General features: G+C 51.6%; 10 protein-coding genes across 10 annotated transcripts; 5 read left to right on the top strand and 5 right to left on the bottom strand.

Annotated features, from left to right (window-relative positions):
* The first annotated feature begins 3,484 nt into the window (after window positions 1-3,484).
* Window positions 3,485-4,186, top strand: BDV17DRAFT_225603 (uncharacterized protein). The gene has a single exon (XM_073755696.1). It carries the CDS (start codon window positions 3,620-3,622, stop codon window positions 4,124-4,126), a length of 507 nt encoding a protein of 168 aa, XP_073610687.1. The 5' UTR covers window positions 3,485-3,619; the 3' UTR covers window positions 4,127-4,186.
* Window positions 4,187-4,196: 10 nt separating this feature from the next.
* BDV17DRAFT_275901 (fungal specific transcription factor domain-containing protein) lies at window positions 4,197-5,414 on the top strand. Its single transcript, XM_073759277.1, has one exon. The coding sequence runs from the start codon at window positions 4,571-4,573 to the stop codon at window positions 5,231-5,233; it is 663 nt and encodes a 220-aa protein (XP_073610686.1). The 5' UTR covers window positions 4,197-4,570; the 3' UTR covers window positions 5,234-5,414.
* A 380-nt stretch (window positions 5,415-5,794) lies between these two features.
* BDV17DRAFT_301396 (uncharacterized protein) lies at window positions 5,795-7,142 on the top strand (the record flags this gene model as incomplete). The annotated part of the gene is made up of 5 exons (XM_073764246.1): window positions 5,795-5,853; window positions 6,299-6,431; window positions 6,525-6,637; window positions 6,668-6,700; window positions 6,775-7,142. 5 exons carry the CDS (start codon window positions 5,795-5,797, stop codon window positions 7,037-7,039), a joined length of 603 nt encoding a protein of 200 aa, XP_073610685.1. The 3' UTR covers window positions 7,040-7,142.
* Window positions 7,143-7,186: 44 nt separating this feature from the next.
* Window positions 7,187-8,242, bottom strand: BDV17DRAFT_275895 (DUF3632 domain-containing protein). Its single transcript, XM_073759276.1, has one exon. The coding sequence runs from the start codon at window positions 8,083-8,085 to the stop codon at window positions 7,246-7,248; it is 840 nt and encodes a 279-aa protein (XP_073610684.1). The 5' UTR covers window positions 8,086-8,242; the 3' UTR covers window positions 7,187-7,245.
* A 1-nt stretch (window position 8,243) lies between these two features.
* Window positions 8,244-9,432, top strand: BDV17DRAFT_275894 (uncharacterized protein). Its single transcript, XM_073759275.1, has 2 exons — window positions 8,244-9,355; window positions 9,408-9,432. The coding sequence occupies exon 1, from the start codon at window positions 8,367-8,369 to the stop codon at window positions 8,763-8,765; it is 399 nt and encodes a 132-aa protein (XP_073610683.1). The 5' UTR covers window positions 8,244-8,366; the 3' UTR covers window positions 8,766-9,355; window positions 9,408-9,432.
* BDV17DRAFT_285085 (M48 family metallopeptidase) lies at window positions 8,811-12,291 on the top strand (the record flags this gene model as incomplete). Its single annotated transcript, XM_073760639.1, has 11 exons — window positions 8,811-9,052; window positions 9,115-9,355; window positions 9,408-9,432; window positions 9,488-9,533; window positions 9,609-9,672; window positions 9,726-9,757; window positions 9,821-9,879; window positions 10,223-10,288; window positions 10,354-10,417; window positions 10,536-10,906; window positions 10,970-12,291. The coding sequence occupies 11 exons, from the start codon at window positions 8,811-8,813 to the stop codon at window positions 12,289-12,291; spliced, it is 2,532 nt and encodes an 843-aa protein (XP_073610682.1).
* Window positions 12,292-12,598: 307 nt separating this feature from the next.
* BDV17DRAFT_225495 (chitin deacetylase) lies at window positions 12,599-13,762 on the bottom strand. The gene is made up of 3 exons (XM_073755695.1): window positions 13,202-13,762; window positions 12,762-13,126; window positions 12,599-12,685 (listed from the first exon to the last, which is right to left on the bottom strand). The coding sequence occupies exons 1-3, from the start codon at window positions 13,564-13,566 to the stop codon at window positions 12,639-12,641; spliced, it is 777 nt and encodes a 258-aa protein (XP_073610681.1). The 5' UTR covers window positions 13,567-13,762; the 3' UTR covers window positions 12,599-12,638.
* On the bottom strand, window positions 13,763-14,863 carry BDV17DRAFT_301390 (nitroreductase family protein; the record flags this gene model as incomplete). The annotated part of the gene is made up of 4 exons (XM_073764245.1): window positions 13,763-14,164; window positions 14,232-14,346; window positions 14,425-14,673; window positions 14,705-14,863. 4 exons carry the CDS (start codon window positions 14,861-14,863, stop codon window positions 13,959-13,961), a joined length of 729 nt encoding a protein of 242 aa, XP_073610680.1. The 3' UTR covers window positions 13,763-13,958.
* Window positions 14,864-15,558: 695 nt separating this feature from the next.
* Window positions 15,559-16,663, bottom strand: BDV17DRAFT_285082 (inositol-pentakisphosphate 2-kinase; the record flags this gene model as incomplete). The annotated part of the gene is made up of 2 exons (XM_073760638.1): window positions 15,559-15,774; window positions 15,857-16,663. 2 exons carry the CDS (start codon window positions 16,661-16,663, stop codon window positions 15,559-15,561), a joined length of 1,023 nt encoding a protein of 340 aa, XP_073610679.1.
* A 3,731-nt stretch (window positions 16,664-20,394) lies between these two features.
* Window positions 20,395-21,663, bottom strand: BDV17DRAFT_285081 (PLC-like phosphodiesterase; the record flags this gene model as incomplete). The annotated part of the gene is made up of 3 exons (XM_073760637.1): window positions 20,395-21,155; window positions 21,216-21,391; window positions 21,464-21,663. The coding sequence occupies 3 exons, from the start codon at window positions 21,661-21,663 to the stop codon at window positions 20,395-20,397; spliced, it is 1,137 nt and encodes a 378-aa protein (XP_073610678.1).
* Between the last annotated feature and the right edge of the window lie 452 nt (window positions 21,664-22,115).

The raw sequence follows: 22,115 nt of genomic DNA, 5'->3' as shown, positions 1-22,115 counted from the left end.
ATGGGTCGATGGCGGCTCTTGATCTTGCTGATGGGAGAGTTCTCGTGGAATATATATGACAGGGGTTATGAGGCTGCCCTAGATCTCTTTAGAGAAAATTGTATGGTTGAGCATCCAGGAATAGAAGTATGCCTGGATCTTATATTGGCTTCTGAAAATGCCTGCTCCTGTTTTGATTCAGTGTCGCTGTCAGATGCCTCATTCCGTGAACGAGGGCTGGGAGCCTGACAAGGTAGTCTACATCCCAAGGCTCAACGCTGGCCGAGCATCCGGCATCCCCAGTTCCTTATGCTGTGGTTCCGTGGTGTGTAATGACGCGGGGTCGCCGCCTGGCGCGGCGCTGGAGGAAACTTTCAGGGATGGAGGCCGGTGTACCAGTGGCGACGTACTTTTGAGAAATTCAATGATGCTGGGGCCGATTGTGTCTGTCCTTTGAGGGGTCTTGTTCCAGGATGATGATGTTTGTGCCTTGGCGTTTTAGTTGGGGGGTTGGAAGAGGCCTGCGATTGAGCCGCCGATCTAGATGGCGCAAATAGGGAGAAGTGTTAGTGATAAATATAGTGCTCGGGAAAAGAGGGTAGAGTAGCTTTATTAGAATTTGTTCTTACAATTTTAACAGACTTGGGGGAGGGGCATTGTGGTTGGTGAGTTGTGAGTGAGATTGACCGTTGTTGAGGGATCGAGAGACAGGTGACTGTTAAAGCGCATATACCTCCATCATAGATCTCCTTTAGACACTTTCTTCTTAAATCCTGCTGCTCACCTGTCTTTCTCGACTCATCCAACCTTGCGTCAGACGGACATTTTTTGGCACTGATGTGCGTGGTAAGCTGACTGAAGCAAAGTCCGCTTGCATGCGGACGAGCGTCGAAACTGAGGCTATTTACCTATTGCAGTCAGACCAGAGTACTGCATCACACCTCCAATCCAAAGTATCAAACCAGCAACCAAGTGGGGGGCGGTATACACTCCCTCTGGCCAAGCCACTGAACTCTGGTGTTAGCCCACATACGACTGCAGGCAGAATCGCACGTCCGCGTTTGTACGGAATATTTTGCACAGTCAAAGCTCTGAAACGGCGAGACTCTCTGAGGGATCCGATGCATACATATGGATGGTCTTGACTTGGTCTAATATGGGACAAGACATCGAAAGCAAGGACAATGGAAAGAAAGGGCCCTTCATTTGTGTGCATATAGATACCTTGAGACTAATAAATGGTTGCAGGCCGCGAAATAGCCACTCACCTTCGATACTCTTGCTTCCCTGTGCGATCGAACGATAGATCTGGCGTGCTCCCACTTATTCCGCACAAAAAGCGCATAAAACCTTCCGTGCGGCAGCGGAACCTCATATTTCGCGAACCAATTATCTCACACTGCCTTCGACCTACAGCTGACTGACGGATGATTTTACGCGGAGGCCCTCTCCGTATCTGTAAACAGTACGGGGCCTGGAATGAAAGCCAGGGCATAAAGCCGAGCAGGGTGTTTCCCCAACCGTAGTTCAAAGTTCGAAAATGCTAGTGAACGTGGTAAAAAGCAGGTACATCACGCCAAAGACCAAGGCCACGTATAGGGAGATCACGAATAGGATCATTGACCGAAACAGCAGCATAGCAGGCCGAATGAGGACCTGAAAAAGAACTTGGCGCTGCGGATGAGAATGGGCGAGCTTGGAACGTAGATTAGAATTGCCGGTGATTGCACCGGGCTTGGCTGCCTTGCGTTCGAGGATGATTTTGGGATGTGTTTCCCGTATGATTACTAAAGATATAATACCGAAGAATCCTCCGAGGATACACGGCAGCCAGAAGGTCCAGCGTCAACCTCTAGCCGCGGTCAGGAAGCCTCCAATGACGGGGCATAGAACCTGTCGAAATGGAAGGGATTAGTTCTTTAAATCTTACAGGAAGGAATAAGGGCAATAGACAGATTACGGACCCAGCTAATGGTCCCATACTGAATAGGGCCGTCGAGACCGCTCTCTGCTCCATGGTGGTGATGTCCGCAATAGTACCTCCGCCGAGGGCCAGCGGAGTCCCGCCAGCACAGCCCAAGAGAAAGCGGAAGATCATGAACTGAACGGCGCTTTGACTCAGTGCATTTCCCACAATAAAGGCAACAAATATGGCAGTGGCAGCATGATGCACCGATACGCGCCCATAGAACTCGTTGAGTGGGGACATAAACATGAGCCCAATGGCGATCCCGAGGACGTACAGGGTGACGGCGACTTACCGAGGTGTTGGTAAGTACACTCCGTCATCGTTGAGGTTAGGATGTAAGACTTACGTGATGAGAGCTAGGATGGAAACGACGACGACGTGCGCCCAGTTTCGAAACTTGGGCCAGCCCTGGGGACTTGTAGGATCAGAGTCACCATCCCAGTCAATTAAATCAATCCTCTGGCTCCCTGTCTCCAAGAATGCCTTGCTCGAGATGGCTTGGTGCTTTGTCGGAGCAATTTTCAACTTCGGCTATACTCATGACTGATGCAAGTAGCTAATGCCAGAGGAGAAAGACACGATATGATTGATTCCAAAGAAGCTGCAGGGCAGAGCTGAAGCGTGCAGATACCCCAGCGGGAGGGTTCGCCGTTGATGCCTTTATGTCAGGAGACATGACAAGAAGAGCACTTAGAAAGGACGGAGATAGAACGATGGGCGTTGGAGGCTGAAGAATAGACTTTGCTTGACTAATTTTCATTGAACCGAGATGCTCGGAGATAGCCTGAGAGGAGGAAAGAAAGCAAAGGTGCAGTCGTCTCTGAGTAATATGTGCTGAAGCTCCATAGACTGGGCCAGTGTCGGAGGGTCAGAGGAAGAACCGGAGGATCGGACTGTCGAATGCGAAGAGCGAGGTTGGCGATGAGAAGGCATTGTTCACTGCATTGATTCCTTCAGTAGCACCGCAGTGTGTGAGCCGTGTGCTTTGAGAACAATCCTTGCGTCTAGGTTGTCGTTGTCAAGATCATTGTTGAAGCGCTCTTCTCGTTCTCTTCTGAGGAAGCGTGCCACGTGACTGCTTCATGGTCCCAAGGCAAGTCTTCTCTCTTTCTTTCTCTACCAATTCTGTCCTCTTCCAAGACAACTCTCACATGGCAACCAGACTTCTCTTTCACGATAGCTCTCATAGTGAGTTTCGAGAAGATGGACTTCACCGAGCACACGACATTCCCCATCACACCAATCGCAACAAGTACAACCTCCCCGAGGGATAATTCGTCTCGAGCAACTCAGGCAAATAATACAACTGCCTCTTCAAGACCTTCTCTTCAAAAACGAACAATAGTCAGTGTCAGGATAAGCCACAGCTCTCGTACAACCAGTGCCATCGACGGAAGTAAGCAAACCACAAGTTCTCTGACAGCGCGATACTATGATACCTGCCTTTGAGGTCGAGATGTGGTCGACAACGACCATGCTCATTGTGCTCAGTGCGCAACAAGTATGTATTTATCCGGAGAAACCTGCAACCGCAGTTCCAACTGGGTCTACTCGACTCAATGTGCATGAACGAATTGTACAGCTGGAGCGCCTGGTGATGTCTATGGTCCTCATCCGCCTAGTGTGCCTAGGGTTGACTCTTCCTAGGAGGTTAATGGGCCCGTCATCCCCATGGAAGCGACCCCATCAGTAACTATGCCGGTAGAGGCACCTGTTGGTGCGCGCTCGGAATGCGGGAGCATGAGGGTTGGTGATTCTGGGTTTCAATACGCTGGAGGAGACCACTGGGTAGCGATATTGGACGGAATAGCTGATCTGAAGGATCATGTTGACCGCGAAGAGCAGCTGCGGCTCGCTGAAAGTTCAAATGACGGTGCCTATGAGCAAAAAAATGATGACGCTACAATGGCCGCGAACCCGCCGTCTAAAGGCGCATTCCTGCTGTATGGATGTCGCAGGGCTTCCCGCAATGAGATACTATCTGCACTGCCACCCAAATATGCTGTCGACTGTTATGGTTCACACTATGTTAACTACCTGGATTTAGTCTCGTCCTGTAAGTCAATTTCATGCTGCCGCTCTAAGACTGGACGCTCAAATATTCCCACCTTGTATAGCTATTGTCCATGGACCGAGCTTTCTGCACGAGGTAAGATCAGTATATCTCTACCGAGATAAAGTTGAAATACTTCCTAACATACAAAGTACGAGGCATTCTGGACTGATACATCTGGCGCATCGATCATATGGATCAAGCTCCTCTTCAGCTTGATTTGCCTTGCGTATCTAGCTTCCGAGTCTCTAGACAGTTCAGAGACGGAGCAGTCACTCCAATAGATCTATACCGTGAAAAGATAGTGCAGTGTCTTGTTCTAGGCCAATATATGAGGTCGGCCCCGTATGTGCTGGAAACCGTCATCAACTACGTCTATGTCGAATTTGCCATCAACCCAGATTCCAACAAGGACTTGTGGTTTCTGCTCGTGTTGAAAGTCAATGTGGCTAAGCGCATAGGCTACCATCGCGATCCGAGCCACTTCCCCTCCATTTCGCCGTTCTAAGGAGAGATGCGGCGGCGCCTTTTGGGCAGTGCTGATGAGTGATGTTCTTATCTCGAATTAGATGGGCATACCACGCATTATCTCCGACTGGCAGTACCACACCTTAGAGCAGCGAAATCCAAGTGCCGATAGCTTCGACAAGTACACAAAGGAACCACCGTCTTCTCGACCAGAAACTGAGCTCACAGGTGCGCAGGGAGTTATAGCACGGACTAGGATGCTGAGAGTGCTTGGTACAATTGCGGACCTGACCAGCGCAGTCAATCCCTGCAGTTATACCGGAATAATTCGGGTGGATCACATACTAAAGGAAGCGGCCGAGAGCATTCCTTATCCTTTGCAGTCAAAACCAACGACAGCTAGCTTGACTGACTCCCCACAAGTCATTGTTGCCCATCTGTTCATCCAGCATATGTTCTTCAAAGGACAAGTTATAATACACAGACGATTCTGTTATAAGCAGACATCTTCAGAGAACGAGAGAGACTATGGCTACTCGCGAAAGACATGCATCGACGTGTCAATCGGTACACTGGAGATTCAGCATGTGCTTGACGAGGAAACCCGCCCTGGGGGTCAGTTCCATACGATGCGCTGGCGAGCCACTTCTATCATGAACCACCAATTCCTTATAGCTACTATGCTTCTATGCTCACTGCTTTATTCCGGACGAAGTATAGAGCGAGAAATGAGATTCGGACTGCACTGCAAAGAGCCAGGATAACCTGTATGCACAGGAGCTCGATCTCGAAAGAGGCAAAGAAGGCTGTTGAGGCTGTGAGTCTTGTGCTTAGCCGGGCAGGCGATTCTTGGAGCGAAGACGGCAAGCCGAGTGAGATACTTACAAGGGATACGTACGCTCAGCGCTTATACCATGGTGTGGCTACGCAAGATGAGGATTCTGGAATGGACTTTGGCGGCGTCAGTATGTTAGGTGGTATCGCAACTTCGTACGACGCTGTTCAGAGTGCTGACAACGCCACAGCCGATTAACTTGTCGTGCCTGATTTCATAGGGAATTTCATGCCAGCCCAATAAGGGAACCCGAACTTTAGCTTCGACATGGCAAAATGAAATGAGTCCTTTAGATGAGTGGATGGGATTAATGAACTGGCCTGGATTGTCTTGAGTGTGGTCTTGAAAAAGATGCAGAAAATCCTAAATCGAAAATACTCAGGAAAGGTTTGACATCCCCTGACATCTTCGGACCTCCAAGTCAGGACTCAGGAATAAAATGGGGTGTTGCGTCTGTTTCGGGACGACGGTGCATTGATATTAGGGCTCAATGGAGCTCTCAACATGGCTAGCGGCGTCTGCAGCAGCACTCCCATCCATATCATCAAGGTAAGCACAACGACGGACGAAACGGAGTGCAGTGCACATGCAAAAGTTCCAGATGGTTCCGCAGTCGTTCATCACTGCGCTTTCTGGCAATCTCCCATCGGGCAAGCTTATGAAAGCACCTTCATGACATCAATCAGCGGATATTAAACGCCTGGCTATAATACAGCAAGATATTACCAATTTCACTTTCTCTTGGCGCAGCAGCCTGAAGGCGTCCCGAAGATACCACACTTGGGCAACAAGAGGGGGAAACATGTGAGGGAGATAAGAGCCGCACCCTTTCACTCTACATTACCATAGAATAACTGCGAGCCCAGTGCCTCTGTCATCTGTCGTCACACTACCTAGAGACTCTACTGATAGAATGTCGAAGTCAATCACTTTTGGATGACTCGTTTATCGCCCCTTCGGGGCCTTTCTACCGCGCGGATCTAACAGGATACAGCATCGGGACCGAACCCATAGAGGTGGCGGTCGTCCTCAAGGAACTTGGTCTCCCATATGAGATTCACTGTTTCAAGTACGAAGATGTCAAAAGCCTCGTTTTATCAACATCAATCCGAACGGGCAAGTCCCAGGTACGTAGCTAGCAGGTTCGGTCTGGTTCCGTCCTATGGATAGGTATAAATCAAGCCCATCTTGCTTGTTTACCTACCTGCGCAGTCATCGAGGACCCAAACACTCAGCTCACGCTCTGCGAATCCGGAGCTATCATCCAATATCTGATCGGACAGTACGATAAAGACCACAAATTGGGCTATGAAGCGCTTCACGAAAGACATCCGTGCAATCAATGACTCCACTTCTAAATGAGCGGGCAGAGTCCTTACTATGGGCAAGGTGCTTGGTAGGCACGTCAAATCGAGCTTCAATAGTTTCTGGTTCCTATTCCAGTCCCGGTTGAAAAACAATTCATGCGAGGTTCTCCGTCCTACAACCCGAAAAAATTCCCTCAGCCATCAAGCGGTATACAAACGAAGCTCACCGCATACTAGGCGTCCTCAATACAGCCCTCGAGGGCAGAACCTGGCTTGTTGGTGACAGATGCACTTTCGCAGATTTGGCCTTCTTACCGTGGAATGAGCGGATGAATCTGTTTCTCTTTGTTCCTCGTGATGAAATCTTGAGCTCATATCCGATGTTCTGGATTGACATACCAGGATGCGCAAGAGGGAGTCTTGGGTGAAGTGTGAGAGGGAGAGGGAGACGCTAATGGGTGAGCATAACCTTCAGCCGAATGGGCTGCGGAAGTAATGAAGATTATGGAGAGCATCGGGACATGATTACTGAGGGGAATGATGTTTGAAGATTGGGTAGGACCCTGGCTGTAGAAGCTTAGCTGGACCTGTTATATGACTCTGGTATTTATATCATCATGATCTATCTCGTGACCTACTCCACATCTCCATCCTCAATCTCCCTCATCATTGTCTCCGCATCCTCTGCTACCTTCCTCACCTCCTCTTTCAGCTCACCCTCCATCCTAGCTATTTCGCCAAACCTCTCCCGCCAGAGCTTCCACCTTCCCTTACAGAACCCATGCTTCCCATCCCACAGCGGACCTCCCTTCCCCCTCGCACCGATCTTAGGTCCATGTTCAAATTCCTCGTCCCAGCTATAGATCTCCACACCCAGCGTCTCGATCCACGCCGCAGCAGCAGGAACCCACGCCTCCAACGGCTCCCTCGGACTCCTCTTATCCGTCGGCGTCTCGAGCGCGCTCCGAAGCGTTATCAGTGCAAACCACGAGTACGACGCAAAGACTGCCTCGTCCGTCGCCATAAGCAGCGCCGCGAATTTGCTGATGTTGATTATTTCCGAGATCGCCTTCTGCCTGTCCTCGGCGCTGCTATCAGGACGGACCTGGGTGTTCCAATAATCGCGGAAGCGCCAGCCGAGCATGGGGAGGTCTCTCCAGGCTTCCTGGTCTTGGACGATTAAGGGCTCGGCTGCGGGTTCGTCGCTCTGTGTCGTGGCGTCGGGGCCCGGGCTTGGCAGCTCGGAGAGGTCAACGACGACATCGACGAGTCTGTCGTGATGCTCTGGGGATTGGACTGCGACAGCGGTGATCAGGTTCCAGAGGCGATTGAGGCCTTCTTCGTGTGAGACGTTGTCGGACAGCGTAACTGTGGCTAGTTGTTTGGCGGCTTCCGGTCCGGATATATTGTTTGCGAATAAGTTTTGGAGGATGACCAGGCGAGAGGCGTAAATTTGGCCTGATACATTTGCCATTTTGGCTGTAGATGTGTAGTATATAGAGAAGAATGAATCAGAGAAATGTAGAGAATGTAGAAGAGGGGAGGTATTAAAGGGGTTCTATTGATCGCAGCATTGCGGGGAACAGGCCCGCTCTTATCTTCACTGCAACGTCATTCTTGGTTCCTGGATCCTCTCAATCTCCCCGACAAGTTCTTTTGTCGATCGCGTGGCCCAACCCTGTGATTTGGTTTGCTCAAGCTTCGACCTCCATTTTCTTGTCAGCATAACCTAGCCTTGATGAAAATACAATCGCCATGGTTCGCTCACCGATGACCCCCTCGCTGCGCACCGCCGCCCACCCTCTCACCACGATGAGCGCTCGCGCGCGAACCTCCATTTCTTCGTCGAAATACCTCTCGTCACGATCCTTCTCCACGCCATGTACAAGAGCTCTGGGACCAAGATCCTTGATCTCTTCCGGCCGAGCTCTTCCCCGCTCGAGCCACCGTAACCCTCCACGACCCTTCGCAAGCGCAAGCCGCCGATATTACGGCGGATCCAACAGATACAACCGTTTCGATGGACAACAAAGGCAATCCTTCATCGCACAATCAATGGCCAAGGCGAGACCAGTACACTTTGTGATTGTCGGAGGTGTTTTGGGGGGGTTCTATGTCTATAATACAGATACTGTGGAGGTAGGGAGAAGTTGAGAACCCGTGGGCGTCTAGCGCCTTTTTGCTAAGACGATTTCTTAGATGACCGGGCGGCGACGATTCAACTGCGTTTCTCACCAGCTAGAGTTGAAAATGGGTATGCAGGGCTATAAGGAAACTATTCAGCAGTATCGTGGACGCATTCTGCCGCCATCTCATCCACACTCTATCATGGTTAATCGCGTACTTCAGCGCCTAATCCCCCTGGCGCCAATGGATAACGCGAATTGGGAGGTCCACGTTATCAAGGACGATGAGATGGAGAATGCTTTTGTTCTTCCAGGGCAAGTTAAATCGTTAGATTCCTGCGCTCTCCCGCGTTGTTGCTGACCTTTGACTTAACTAGTGGCAAAGTCTTTGTGTTCACGGGGATTTTACCGATCTGTCAAGATGAAGATGGCCTAGCAGCTGTTTTGGGGCATGAGATTGCCCACGTGGTCGCCCATCATACTGGGGAAAGGATGAGCAACAGCTTTGTTACTCTGGGGATTGTCCTTCTTATTGCGTCCCTTTTCGATGTCTCCGGGGCTCTCCCTAACATGGTGTTACAGCTCATGTGGGGGTTGCCGAATTCAAGGACGCAGGAGGTAAGCGTGTACCGATGTGACGCACAATGACCGGATCGCTAATATTGAGTAGGCGGAAGCGGACAATATTGGTCTGAGTATGATCCTTTCTTGCTTCGTCCTGTCGTGAATCGCCGCTAATGTACCCTCTAGTGATAATGTCGAGGGCATGCTTCAACCCCGAAGCTGCTGCTGATCTGTATGTATTTCTAATTTAGCATACCCTTGCTTGACCAAAGGCCCAAGCCCGACGCTGTTGCTGACTTTATTATAGTTGGGCGCGCATGCACCAAGCAGAAAAGCAGGCTCCTCCTCAGTTTATGTCAACCCACCCGGCGGTAAGTCGCACCATAAGCCTCAGCTCTCTCGATTCTCACTAACTTTTACAAAGAGCTACAACCGCATGGAGTCTATTCGTAAATGGTACGATCTAATTTCAATGCTTTGCCTCAAAAGGTAAATGGCTCGAACTGACTTGGCTTCTAGGTTAGATGAGGCTCAGATGGAATATGAGAACAGCGGTTGTTCTGGCATGGGGTCTTATCGTAAGTCGCCTCGCTTCCTGGTCAAAGGCTTCATTGCTCGCTCAGTCGATGTACTGACATGTTCTTTCTATAGTTCCAGGATTTAGGCAAGCTCGCGAGGATTTTAACTGGTCCTAGGAGCGAGCGCAGTCTGATGTTTACATACCCTATGTATATTACCGTGATGCCTGATTATATAAAACTCCTTTATCCATAAAATCATAACCCCAACTACAGGGAATGCCAAATCCCCAGGACTGGCACCGTTCATATTAGACACAGTAGATTGTGGTATAATGGTGAATAATCCGATGGGACACGCCAAGAGAGCCCTAGCCCCTCGGAGTGCAAACACAACAAACAGTCGCCATTGACCGTCTCGGAGCTCCGCCAAAAAATCCCCAAGCAGCAAGTTCACCTCAGCGTCACGGTATCTCCCCTTCCCGTCTTCTCTCTCAATTGATGATCGTCTAATTCGAGGGGAAGAACTCACAGCCACCATGTCCCTGTCTTTACCCGGACCTTCCCAGGCCGGTCTCTTCAAGCCGGGCTACCAAAGGTAAGCGATTCCCACTCAGGATGTCCCCCGCGAATGCTCCACGGAGACAATAGGGGTCACGTCCACTGCAGACAACTATAATGAAGAACTATAGCTAACGGGTACAAAATTTGAACAGCCACGATGCTGAAGATGGTGCGGTCATCCGCAACATTGAAGCCTGCCAGGCTATCTCCCAGACCGTGCAAACGTCGCTTGGTCCGTACGGCCGTAACAAGATCGTCATCAACCACCTGCAAAAGATGATCCTTACATCAGACGCCGCTTCGATCCTTCGTGAGTTGGAAGTTGTGCACCCGGCTGCTAAGCTGCTGGTGATGGCGAGTCAGCAGCAGGATGCGGAGATGGGCGATGGAACCAACCTGGTTATTGTTCTGGCGGGAGAACTGCTGAAGAAGGCCGAGGAGTTGCTGCGTTTGGGTTTAAAGACAAGCGATATCACTCAGGGGTATGAGAAGGCACAGAACTTTGCGTTGAAGGTTTTAGAAGGTCGGTTACAGTTACCTACACCGTATTACCTACGGACTTAACTGATTGATGGTGATGCACTAGATCTCGAAGTCGACCGTTTGCAGGACCTGCGCTCCCAGACCGAACTCACCAAGGCCCTCCGCACGGTAGTCGCCAGTAAGCAATCCGGCACCGAGCAGACCCTCGCCTCCCTCGTCGCCGAAGCCGTTTTGGCCGTCCTCCCCAAGAACCCCGTCAACTTCAACGTCGACAACGTCCGCGTCGTGAAGATCATGGGTGGAAGCCTCGAACAGTCCCGCGTAATCAAGGGTATGGTCTTTGGCCGCGAGCCCGATGGCTCCATAAAAAAGGCCACAAAGGCCAAGGTCGGCGTCTTCAGCTGCCCCATCGACATCTCCCAGACCGAAACAAAGGGCACAGTCCTCCTCAAGAATGCCCAGGAGATGCTCGACTTCACCAAGGGCGAAGAAGAGCGCCTCGAAGCCGCCGTCAAGGAACTTTACGACTCCGGCCTCCGCGTCGTCGTCGCAGGCGCCCAGGTCGGCGACCTAGCCCTCCACTACCTCAACCGCTTCAACATCCTCGTCGTCAAGATCCTCTCCAAGTTCGAGCTCCGCCGCCTCTGCCGCGTCGTCGGCGCCACGCCTCTCGCCCGCCTCGGCGCCCCCATGCCCGATGAAATGGGCTCCGTCGACGTCGTCGAAACCACCGAAATCGGCGGCGACCGCGTCACCGTCTTCCGCCAGGAAGACTCCACGGCCGTTACTCGAACCGCAACCATCGTCCTCCGCGGCGCAACCCAGAACCATCTAGACGACGTGGAGCGTGCGATTGACGACGGCGTCAACGCCGTCAAGGCTATCACCAAGGATCCCCGTCTTGTTCCCGGTGCGGGAGCAACAGAGATCCAGCTCGTCGAGCGCATCTCGGCCTTTGCGGACCGCACGCCTGGTCTGCCCCAGCATGCTATTCGCAAGTACGCCGAGGCATTCGAGGTCATTCCCCGCACGCTCGCTGAATCCGCTGGTCTCGACGCAACCGAGGTTCTATCTCGTCTTTACACGGCTCACCACCGCGCCAGCAACAAGAACGCTGACACTGAGTCCGCTGAAAAATCGTCAGATGAGGAGGACGACGGCGAAGAAGACGAGGCCGAAGAATCCGCCAAGGGCAACGAAGAAGCCTACTGGACCACCGGGATCGACCTCGAGGGCTCCTCATCAGCTGGTACCCTGGATGCCGTGCAAGAGGGTATCCTCGACTTGCTTGCGTCTAAGAACTGGGCGATTCGGCTGGCTAGTGAGTCTGCCCGGACTGTGCTGAGCGTGGATCAGATTATTGTTGCTAGACAGGCTGGTGGGCCGAAGCCGCCTGGTCCTAACCCTAACTGGGATGAGGATTAAACTATCAGTATCTATTTTAATAATCTATGAGGTCGTGGTAGCGCGAGGTACAAAAAGGCAATGTTGTGATAGATGTATATGGTAATATATCATGAAAAAGTCTAGGTTTTGGACATGCAGAGTGTATCCCGGTACTCGGGATTCCGGCTACGTCTGGCCGTCTGCAAGTAGAAAATGTAGATCAAGTTGTAAAGCTTATATCCAAGGAGCATGTGTGAGGGGCTGTACAACTACACTGCAGGAACAGGTGATTCCAACTAGACATTAATTGATTGGCCAAGTTTCGAACAAGACACAGGCTAATGATAAGTAGGCGACAAAGAATCGACAAAAAATAATCGTGGCTATTAGCGATACCAATTCTCCGAACCAAGACACGCTCCAACCGTTGTTGCTGCCGAACAATTAGTGTGACCACTCCTTCAAGCCAAGATAGGAACAAAGGAGGAACGAGGAGAAAGGTTACTCACGTTGCAACCCTCGCTCATAGACTTCCTCAAGCATGATACGAGTCAGAGTTCGGACGGTCTGCTCGTGGACGTCATGCGCCAGGACAATCGTTCCTCCCTGGTCAAGCTCGCGATTGAACTTTTCCACACTGCGTCCAATCAGATCCGGGTGGTCATTCTCGTAGTCCTTTGTATCAACACTAGCTCCGATGACATGGTAACCGAGGTCTGCCATGACGCCGAAAACATACTCGTTCGCACTGAGGTACGGTGGGCGCATGTAGGTTGGGATCACTCCGACGGCCGCCGAGAAGGCAGCTTCAAGTGAGGTCATTTGCTCGACGATTTGGTCATAGCCAAGAACTGGAAGTTCGGGGTGTCCCCATCTGCAAAGGTAAGGTGTCCAGTTGGCTCAGGAATCAAGCATTATGAGCTGAAGGGTGAGAAAAGGAGCGACGTACGTGTGAGATGCGAGTTGATGCCCTTCATTTACAACGCGCCGGATGAGCCATTCGTTGTTGGCGAGGTTATGGCCGTTCACAAAAAAGGTCGCCTTTGCGCCATACTCTGCAAGGATCCCGAGCAGTTCTTCTGTGTATATGTAGGGTCCGTCATCGAACGTGATAGCTATGGTTTCGGGGACGTAGCAATGGTGGATGTATGCGCCGTAGGGGATCCGCGCTTGACTACCAGTAGCATTGGCAGTCACGTTTGCGGCCGGCGCCGACTCCGCGGGCAAGGCTAAGGCTAAGGCTTGAGCGCTGGGGATAAGAGTCAGAGCGAGAAGGGAGAGGAGGGCTGCCACGGTTGGCATATGAGGAATCATGATGATATAGGGTAAGTATGGACAATGCGGTTAAAAGATAGGAACAGGTGCTGCCTAGGAACCGGAGTCAGAGACTGTCTTGAGATATTGCAAGCGACAAAGAACGGCATGGCGGTTGGGTCCTCTTATAGATTTTGGAAGGAGCGCCCTCGAACAAGCAGCGTTTGGGGGGCAATGGGTGAGGTTGGCGATGTGAGCCGTTCATGGAAGGAGCGATCCTCATCACTGTACAAAGATTGGCGATGGGCCTGGGGTGTCAGAGATTGAAAATGTCTATTGGCCCAGCCAAATTCTAGAGCAGATCTAGCAATAATATGACCGGGGTACCTGGGTATGAAATGCGGAGCGCGCCTATCGGCAATAGGCACATCATCATCATTCTTTTGTGATTCCTATTGCTTCCCGTATATCTTGACGCGCTCCTCAATGGGCTTGTAGCTCTTGTCCCCAGGTTTGCCTTCAGGACTACCGAAAACTAGCTGGGCGATCAACCTCCACTCCGATGGGATCTCCCACTGTTTGGCGACAGGAGCATCGATAAGGGGATTGTAGTGCTGCAAGTTGGCGCCGAACCCTAGGTATTCCAATCCAGACCAGACTTGCAGGAGGTCAGCCCAACGAAGCAATAACAAACAACGGTAAGTGAGGAGGCAGGGAAAACACACGGAAGTATTGGTGCATAGCATTAGAATGCTCAGCCCAAGGCTGGAATTGGCCTTTATAAAGAGCGAACTTCTCCGAGAAGGGTTTAATGTGTGCGGGGTCTTCGTAGAACAAGATCTATGTGCAACCCCCAACCCCAGTTAGCTCCATCGTATTTCATGTAACCGGTTCGAAGCATCGATGCGAACGACCTACCGTCCCAACACCGGCTTGAAATCCTTGTAGTTTTGGCAGCGTCTGCTTCCCCCATACTTCTTTGGAAAGGGCGCCTGTCTTGACGAGATTTTGAAAGGTATCGATCACAGTCTCCCATAGGCGCTCGCGCTCGCGGTGCAGGAGTACAAGCAGCCGCGTCAATTGAGTGTTGAACGAGCTAGGGACGTGCAAAATCGCGGCATTGGCCAGCTCCTCAATCTTTTGAGTCCGGAACAGGGCTCTTGTTGCCTAGCTGATAAATGGTGCGTCGAGCCTTGACCAGTTCCACGAGAGTGTCTGTTTTTGGTGATTGTTTACCTGCCGAATAGGAAAATGGCCGAACAATTCTGCCCAAGCTCGGGTAGAAGCCGCGAAGTGCATCCAGGCAGAACGAAGGAAGTAAAGAGAGAAGCCGAGGAGAGATGCGTGAGGCTGCCATTGTTTGAGTTGAATGGCTTTGTATTATCGGGACTCGGGAGGAAGCAGAAGCGAGAAAGCCGCAAGCAGGTGTCTCAAATATATCCGAGAACCCGATGCCGCGCCAAGATCGAGGCCTCACCACCTCTTTGTCACCCTTGAGTCATCATTGGGAAGCAATTAGAAATACCAAGGCGATGAAGAGGTTGAGTCATAGGATGTAGCCAATGTGTGATAAGTTCAAGTCAATTGCTATGGTGCGTGTATAGAGAAAAGAGTCTGCAAATCTACCTCGCACAACTGAATATCACTCCCATACATCCAGGCAACCCACCAACAATATGCAGTAAATCAAACAGAATACCTCCCAGCCATGAACATATGATGCAAAATGGACAAACCGGAAACAACAGGGTATAAACGAAACCTAAAACGGGCATCCCGTACAAAACCTAAACACACCAACAAACCCGAAACAACACTCCTCGGTGGCAACGGAAGGACTCGAGGCCCACCGGACGTAAAGCGAGATGAAAGGCGCCGAGAGACACGAAAACTCATAAACGCCGAAATGTAGGTGTCCATCTGTCGTAATCATGAAACCTTCGTAGCATGAAGACTAAACGCAACTCCAGCACATAAGCTGTAGTCCTGATTAGATTGCTGCTCACCGCGAACGTAGAGTGTGGAATGTAAAAATAAAGAAAATCCATAGTCTCACATGGAAGGAGGTGGCTGCCCGCGTGGGCTTGCGCTCTGCATCTGCAGGGCGCAGTCACATGGCTGCGTATTGGCTTTAGCGCACATATACCAGCCTTCGCTGATCAGTCGATGCTCGAGATCTAGCCAGTACTGAGCTTTGCCTCCGCTTGCAGTTTTGAGGTCCAAGTCTCCGAATCGAATTTCAACGCGACCCTTTTCGTTTCGAGGAATCTGCGTGCAGTTAGTGAACTGTCTCTCGCATGTAATGCCGCTTGGAGATCCGATGGACCGCAGAATTCCTGGAAATAGCTACCTTGATGTACATAGTGCAGTCTCGAATAGTCATGGCTAGAGACTTATCCCGGGATTGCGGCGAGGGTCCGTAAAGCCCCACATCCCGCATGCTTCTTTGGAGTGTTAGAAGCCTCAGTAACGTAGGGTTCCGGTATAGCACTCGGGCTAACCGGGCATGGTCCTTGTACCCCTTGACGAACTTGGTGGCACGCAAAACATGCTCGAACTTATCAGAAACCAGGTCCAGAGGGCAGAAGGACCGCGCGTCCATTGATCCCGTCCGCCGGGAGTCATGGTTCTTCATATCCCGTAGAGCGCAAGTGCGACATTTGCGAGCACCCGTCGGCGCGGACGCAGACTGAAGAAGCCATTTCGGCTTCAGTTCGGCCAGTTCGGCCCCCGGATTACCAAAGGAAGTCATATCGGTAACCAGCAATCCGAACGGTTCGGTAACGGAGAGGTAGACTCCACGTCTTTGTTTCGGTCGCTTACCAGCGGCCTCGGCGGAGCGCAGCTGCTCGTTGCATTGCTGCGTGACACCCTTGGGCAGATACACTAGCTCCTGATCGACCAATTCCTCGGGACTGAAGAGCGGGCGGATGTTCTTGTCAAAATTTCGCGTGATTTCTTGGTATGACACACCGGCCGGTGTATCCTTGCGGAGTCGGAGCAGCTTTCCTTTGTACTGGGCAGGTACGGTTGGACGATTAGTACAACCGGGCGAGAAAGAAGGCGACACGATCCGATAGATGATATTCGCACCACCTTCGGCGAGGTAGGCAAGCTGAACCCCAGGGGGGAGCTCCAACGACTTGATCTGAGTCATCGTCACGTCTTTGGATGATGAGGTGTTCTGGGTTTAACTTCTCTGGAAATAACCATGGCCGCGTCGGCAGTCCGCGTCGAAAGAGCAGTTACGACCCAAAAACCTGGAAAATAGGAAATGGGTACTTCAGAAGGTGAGTGAAATGTGCGCAAAAGAAAATGGCCTCTTGGGTACCGAGGAGACAGGTTAAGTAGTCGTAGTATCCGAGCTCGGGCGACAGGAGCAGGGTGAGTAGGGCTTCAAAAAAAGAAAAAGTTGAAAGCTGATTTGCGCACAGATGAAATTAGGCTCTCAGCCGACAGACAATAATCTCTTCAGTGACGCAGTGCCTCAGGTCAAAAGTATAAGCCTCCTTCGAGAAGACGAAGGCTAGCGCTCCGTCTGGTTGGAAGCGCGGTCACACCGTGATTTGCTTTTTGCTCTTTGCTTCTTTCGGCGTCGCCTCCTTCAGGTGGAACGGCAGTGCCTCGTCGCTTTCAGCCAATTGAGCCGAGATAACGAGGAAATAAGCTCGAAGGAGTCGCTATAGTTATTTCTGGCGCGGCTTTACTCAGCTGAGATATGGGCCAGGATGCGCTTGACCGGTTCCGCAGGCAGGAATGACCCCAGGTGATAAGACTCGGACAGCTCGATAGCGTTTAGTGGAGAGGGTCTTTACCCGGACGTTGAGTCTTGTGCAGGATTTAGACTGTCTCAGCAGGTATAGCGCTTGACCGGCTGGGGTCAATGCTGTGCCAATGAGATCGCAATTCGCGATCGATCGCTGACTGCGCTTTCTACTGATGATGCTGCCACCACGGGTGTCGTAGGAGGATCGAGTCTCGCGAAGATTGCAAGACGCGACGAAGGAGTTGCGGGGTCACGTTCGATGTGAAGCGGCAAGCTCGGACACTGACAGGCTGATCTCGGGAGGGACGGAATCAAGAATGGCGTAACTACTAGGCCGACAGAGCAGCTGAGCGCAGGAATCCCAAGGCGTCGGGCACGGACACTTCGGTTCGAGATTGGCAGACCGCAGAGGAAAGGCAGAGTCAAGCGACTAGCGGTCAGAACAGGAGCTGGTTGGTGGCCTGAGGATTATTGACTGGGAGGGCGAGGGTCGGAGGACGAAGATCTGCTTCACTCATGCAAGAAATCGCAGAAACGAGGCACAGACTCGGGCTAGCAGGGGTCCCGCTGCTTCCAGAAGGAAAGAAGGAGGAAGGGTCCTCTCGCTGAGTCGCTGGACGGAGTGAAAATAAAAAGACCTCGAGACAAGGGGCCGATGGTGAATTTATAAAGAGACAATAGTCATAATCGCTAACAAAGTTGCGCGAACAAAATGCGAACCAGATTTCCAGCAATGTGGAAGAGCCAAGGGCAGCGAGTAACGTCGGACTCTTGTCGCAAATCGTTATTCCTGAGACTGTTCAAGCGCCCCGCTCTGTTCTCGTGAGAAGTTGACGCTCTCCTACAGGTTGGACTTCCTCCAGGCTCCTCCACGTCGTGCCATTGCGATAACACTACCACTACTGATCGCCAGATGGGCAGGCTGCACTTGCATCTGGTGTGCTCTGTCCCCGTCCGGACGCCAATCTTAATCTTTACATGCAGGAAGCAACGATTACTAGCATTTAGTATACGTCGTAGTGTCTCAGTTGATCGCATCATTGGTGGTGGACAGTAGCACAGTTACAGCATACCCCGCGGCGCTACAACGAGGGGCGCTTCTTAGCCTCGCATCACATTCATAATTCACCACCAAACCACCGCCAGTGGAACTGCCCAATCCCCCGGTTCTTGAGAATCAGCATTCGGTCTCCTGAGAATAGCGTCATTCCAAGAAAAAGCAAGAAAGAAGCACCTCACTATCGACCTCACTGACAGCCTGCTAACGCACCCCGCCCGCTCTGGCAATGGCTTCCATCGCGACTCCCGCCCACTGCACCGCAGACTTCTGTCTGATCCCCGTACGTCTGCTCTGCCATATGCATCAATCTGCACCTCATCATCATCCTCATCCTCCTTGCCAGGGAACGGGTTGTCTCTCCGCAGTTCGCCCGTTTGCCTCGTTCCTCTCATTATCTCGTCCTATCATTTCCTGATCCCCCCTGCCCCTTCGCACGACCATGTGCAGCCTGCAGACTGCTGGCACAGCACAGCAGCTAACACCACTGCGCCCATAGATTGGCACCTCGTCCCCCTCCGTTTCCGCTCAGATTGCTGATGTGCAGCGTTTGATTGAGGAATCGGGTTTGAAATACGTCATGCATTCGGCCGGAACTACGCTCGGTAAGTCGGGGTGTTGTCCTTGCAGTTTGTCTACTATCGTGCTTTCAAGGTAGCTATGGAGGACCTAAGCTACCTGCCAGCTTCTGTTCCTGTACCACTTTACTAGTACTACAATCTACCAACCCGATGCACCTACACCCCCCGAATGCTGCCTACACCAGGCTCCCCTGCTCTGGCCCCAGGATTTCCCAAAGTTATCCCGCCCCCAGTTTAGATCGCAAGCTGTGTCACCATCCCTTTCAAATACGTCCACAGACGCCTTGCCCTGCCTCTTTTCTTCTTTTCTTCTTCCGATCATCCATGTTACGTATCCTGATGAGATGAGATAAAATGTCATGTCACGTCACAAGCTAACGCAATTCCTCCACCCATCGTCATCGCCCGTCCCTCCCTGTCGGTCTGGGAATGCGATGCGATGGGTGGTGGCCCGGCTTGCATACAGAAGGCTCCTGGGACAGAGTGCATCAGGTCATTGGTCAGGCGCACACGATTCTGCATGAGCAGGGTATCGTCCGGATCCAGACTGATATTCGGGTTGGCTCGAGGTGAGTTTCTCTTGCTATATCCAGCTGTCTCTGTCTCGCCTTCCCTCAGAGTTTCGAATCCTTTGCCCTTTGACCTTCTTCGTGCATTGCATATCTTATCATTCATTGCCCGCCTGTGCTGCATTGCGCTGCTTGCATTTTGCATTCTCGTCGCGTCCTCGTCCTCCAGTCTGCATGCTTCATTTCCATGGACATATTCAAACGCGGATCACTATGCGCTTGCGAGGGGTTTGTTCAATGGCGCGCTTGAGTGGTCAGGTGACGGGATGCAGGCTAGGGCGATACTGCGGCACGAATTTCAGACGATAATGGCAAGGCCCCAGGCTGACTTGATGCGATGCAGAACCGACAAGGTGCAATCTTTCGAAGACAAGGTGAACAAGGTCCAGCAGCTGCTCAAGGAGTAGCGGATGCAGGATGCAGGATACAGGATACAGAATACACAAACGAGGCTGAGTCGCGGACACGCGGTACGGAGTAGTCGGAATCATAATGCAAGGAGCAGCAGGGCACCGCCGAGTGTAGTAAGAATAGGCAGCACCCCTACGGATATCTAGCAATGGGCATCTATCCACTAGGAAGACATTGCAGGCGATAGACCCATGTTACATAGACCTGGGTCTGTATTGACTAATCACAAATTATTCGTGATAGAGTAACTATGCCATGGTCGCTTACGAAGGCGGAAGGTCTGGTGCCGACGTATGAAGTGAATAGAACGATGTAATGTAAAATTTCAATATTCATTATACCAACAACTGTTTATTAAGGTCCACAAACGCCAGTCTGATGCACGGCTATCCAACAGAGCTTTGTCTAATACAATCAGGTATCAGGTATCAAGGCGCAAATCATAGCTGATAAAACAATCATCGAAGAAGCCAAAAGTGACCGAAAGAGAGAAAACATCTTCACTCAGAGACCGATGCCTCCGCCGAGAATCTCTCCCCAGTCTCCGCCAGCCCAGATCCACTCGCCCATACTGGGGTTCGCGCCGGCTTGGGCGCTCCGAACGAGGTCAACCAGCCCCTTGAACACATTTGAGTACGTAGATGCGGAGTTCTCCTGGTCCTCCGCGATGGCAGACACATTCGTGCGACCGACCGCATCGCTGACGCCGTTGAGATTATCCACGGTCTCGATGGCGGGGCCCTTGTCAAAGAAGTCGACCAGAATGAAGGCTGGTTGGCGGCCCCAGTTAGTCTGGCATTCGGAGGTTGCATCGCCAAGGTTTCCTTCGCCTCCGGAGGGGGCGTTGGTGGTACCAACATAACTCTCGTTGGGGGCCTGATAATCGAGGAGAATGGTCTGGTACAGGAAGTGGTTCTGTAGCGGGAGCATGTTGGCCGAAATAGCAGAGGCGGCGTCACCGCTGACGCTGGAGGGTCTATCGGCGGTGCAGGAGAAGTTCGACGGCGATGTGACGTCGTACGGATTCTCGAAGATATATGTGAACTCGTCCATGAGGTACGGCGCATTCGTATTGTCGTCCAAGGATGCGACGAACGTCATCAGCCTCTTCCCATCATCGATCAGCGATTGTAGTGTCGGCCATGAAGTTGGCGCGCCTTGCGACGTTGGTTGGTAGGCATAGTCGGTGATGTTCGCAGCCTCAAACTCCGCATTAAGTTCGGAAGCCGTAGCGCCATCCGAGTTCACCAATAAAACAGTGACCACTAAAACACTCAGCATAAATTTTCCCATGTAGATGGCCGGGGAACCTCATCAAACCATACCGTCATTAGGATTTGAGTCCAACCAATCCTTGATCTCAGACAACCACGTGCGAAGTCTACCGGCATCCAAAAGCTCGCAGCTCGAATGACACAACCGCCATTGATTATCCTCGTCGTGTACTTGCGCGGAGACTAAGCGGACACCGGCGTCTAGCTGAACGGTAGTATTGTAGTACCTAAGGCAGACATCCAGTCAGCAACCTAAGTTCGGAAAGCGCAGCAGGTTGCAGAGAATATGCCCAACTTACTGGTTTCCAGATAAAGAATTGCCAGTCGATTCATCTCGCAGGAAAGGGCTATCGTGCGCTCCAAGGTGTGTGATTTCGCCGTAGGACTTCGAGCAAAGATCTGGGGAGTTGTTGCAAGCTGTGGAATCTGAGGATTGTCGAGGAGTGACCGTTGTGGCGGCTGCGAGGGGGAGAAGAGCTAGAAGAGACGACCCTAACATTTTGTAATATAAAGTGACAAAATCTTTTGATCGATAAAATGTAGGGGGAGGAAAGGGGTCTGAAGGCTGCGTTTGGCGGATAACCAGTGATTATTGTACGATGCCACTTGCTGACTGGAATGCTGGAGCTGAGTATATTCACCGCGGAGTATTGACAATCAGTGACACAGAGTAAGCGATATTCCGTCGAACAACGGGTGAGAAAGTCGGGGAGACGAGAATCAAGATAGGAAGATGCTAGGCAGCACCGTCCCGTAGGTATTTCACTATTTTGGAAAGAGGGCTTCGATGGTCGTCGATCTGGATGCGAATGGAGGTGGGACCGGAGCAATCATGATTGGTGTTTACTTGAGTCTGAGACTCTTGGTCGTTGGCAAGAGTGTCTCATGGGTTCACAATGGGAGCTAACGGACCATTAACTCCACCGGGAATGAAGTCTTCAGTGTTGATGC

The sequence above is a fragment of the Aspergillus undulatus genome (genome assembly GCF_047715775.1).
Source record: "Aspergillus undulatus strain CBS 261.88 unplaced genomic scaffold BDV17scaffold_79, whole genome shotgun sequence".
NCBI lineage: Eukaryota > Fungi > Ascomycota > Eurotiomycetes > Eurotiales > Aspergillaceae > Aspergillus > Aspergillus undulatus.
The sequence above is the reverse complement of the archived record's forward strand: the minus strand, read 5'-3'. Positions and strand labels throughout refer to the sequence as shown.

Bases quoted from the DNA above. Each gene is read 5' to 3' on its own strand.
- BDV17DRAFT_275901 (XM_073759277.1), top strand. From the start codon at position 4,571: ATGGGCATACCACGCATTATCTCCGACTGGCAGTACCACACCTTAGAG.
- BDV17DRAFT_275895 (XM_073759276.1), bottom strand. From the start codon at position 8,085: ATGGCAAATGTATCAGGCCAAATTTACGCCTCTCGCCTGGTCATCCTC.
- BDV17DRAFT_225603 (XM_073755696.1), top strand. From the start codon at position 3,620: ATGGAAGCGACCCCATCAGTAACTATGCCGGTAGAGGCACCTGTTGGT.
- BDV17DRAFT_225495 (XM_073755695.1), bottom strand. From the start codon at position 13,566: ATGATTCCTCATATGCCAACCGTGGCAGCCCTCCTCTCCCTTCTCGCT. The intron at 13,127-13,201 runs GTACGTCGCTCC...TTACCTTTGCAG, and splicing joins CATCAACTCGCATCTCACAC to ATGGGGACACCCCGAACTTC. The intron at 12,686-12,761 runs GTGAGTAACCTT...ATTGTTCGGCAG, and splicing joins CTATGAGCGAGGGTTGCAAC to CAACAACGGTTGGAGCGTGT.
- BDV17DRAFT_275894 (XM_073759275.1), top strand. From the start codon at position 8,367: ATGGTTCGCTCACCGATGACCCCCTCGCTGCGCACCGCCGCCCACCCT.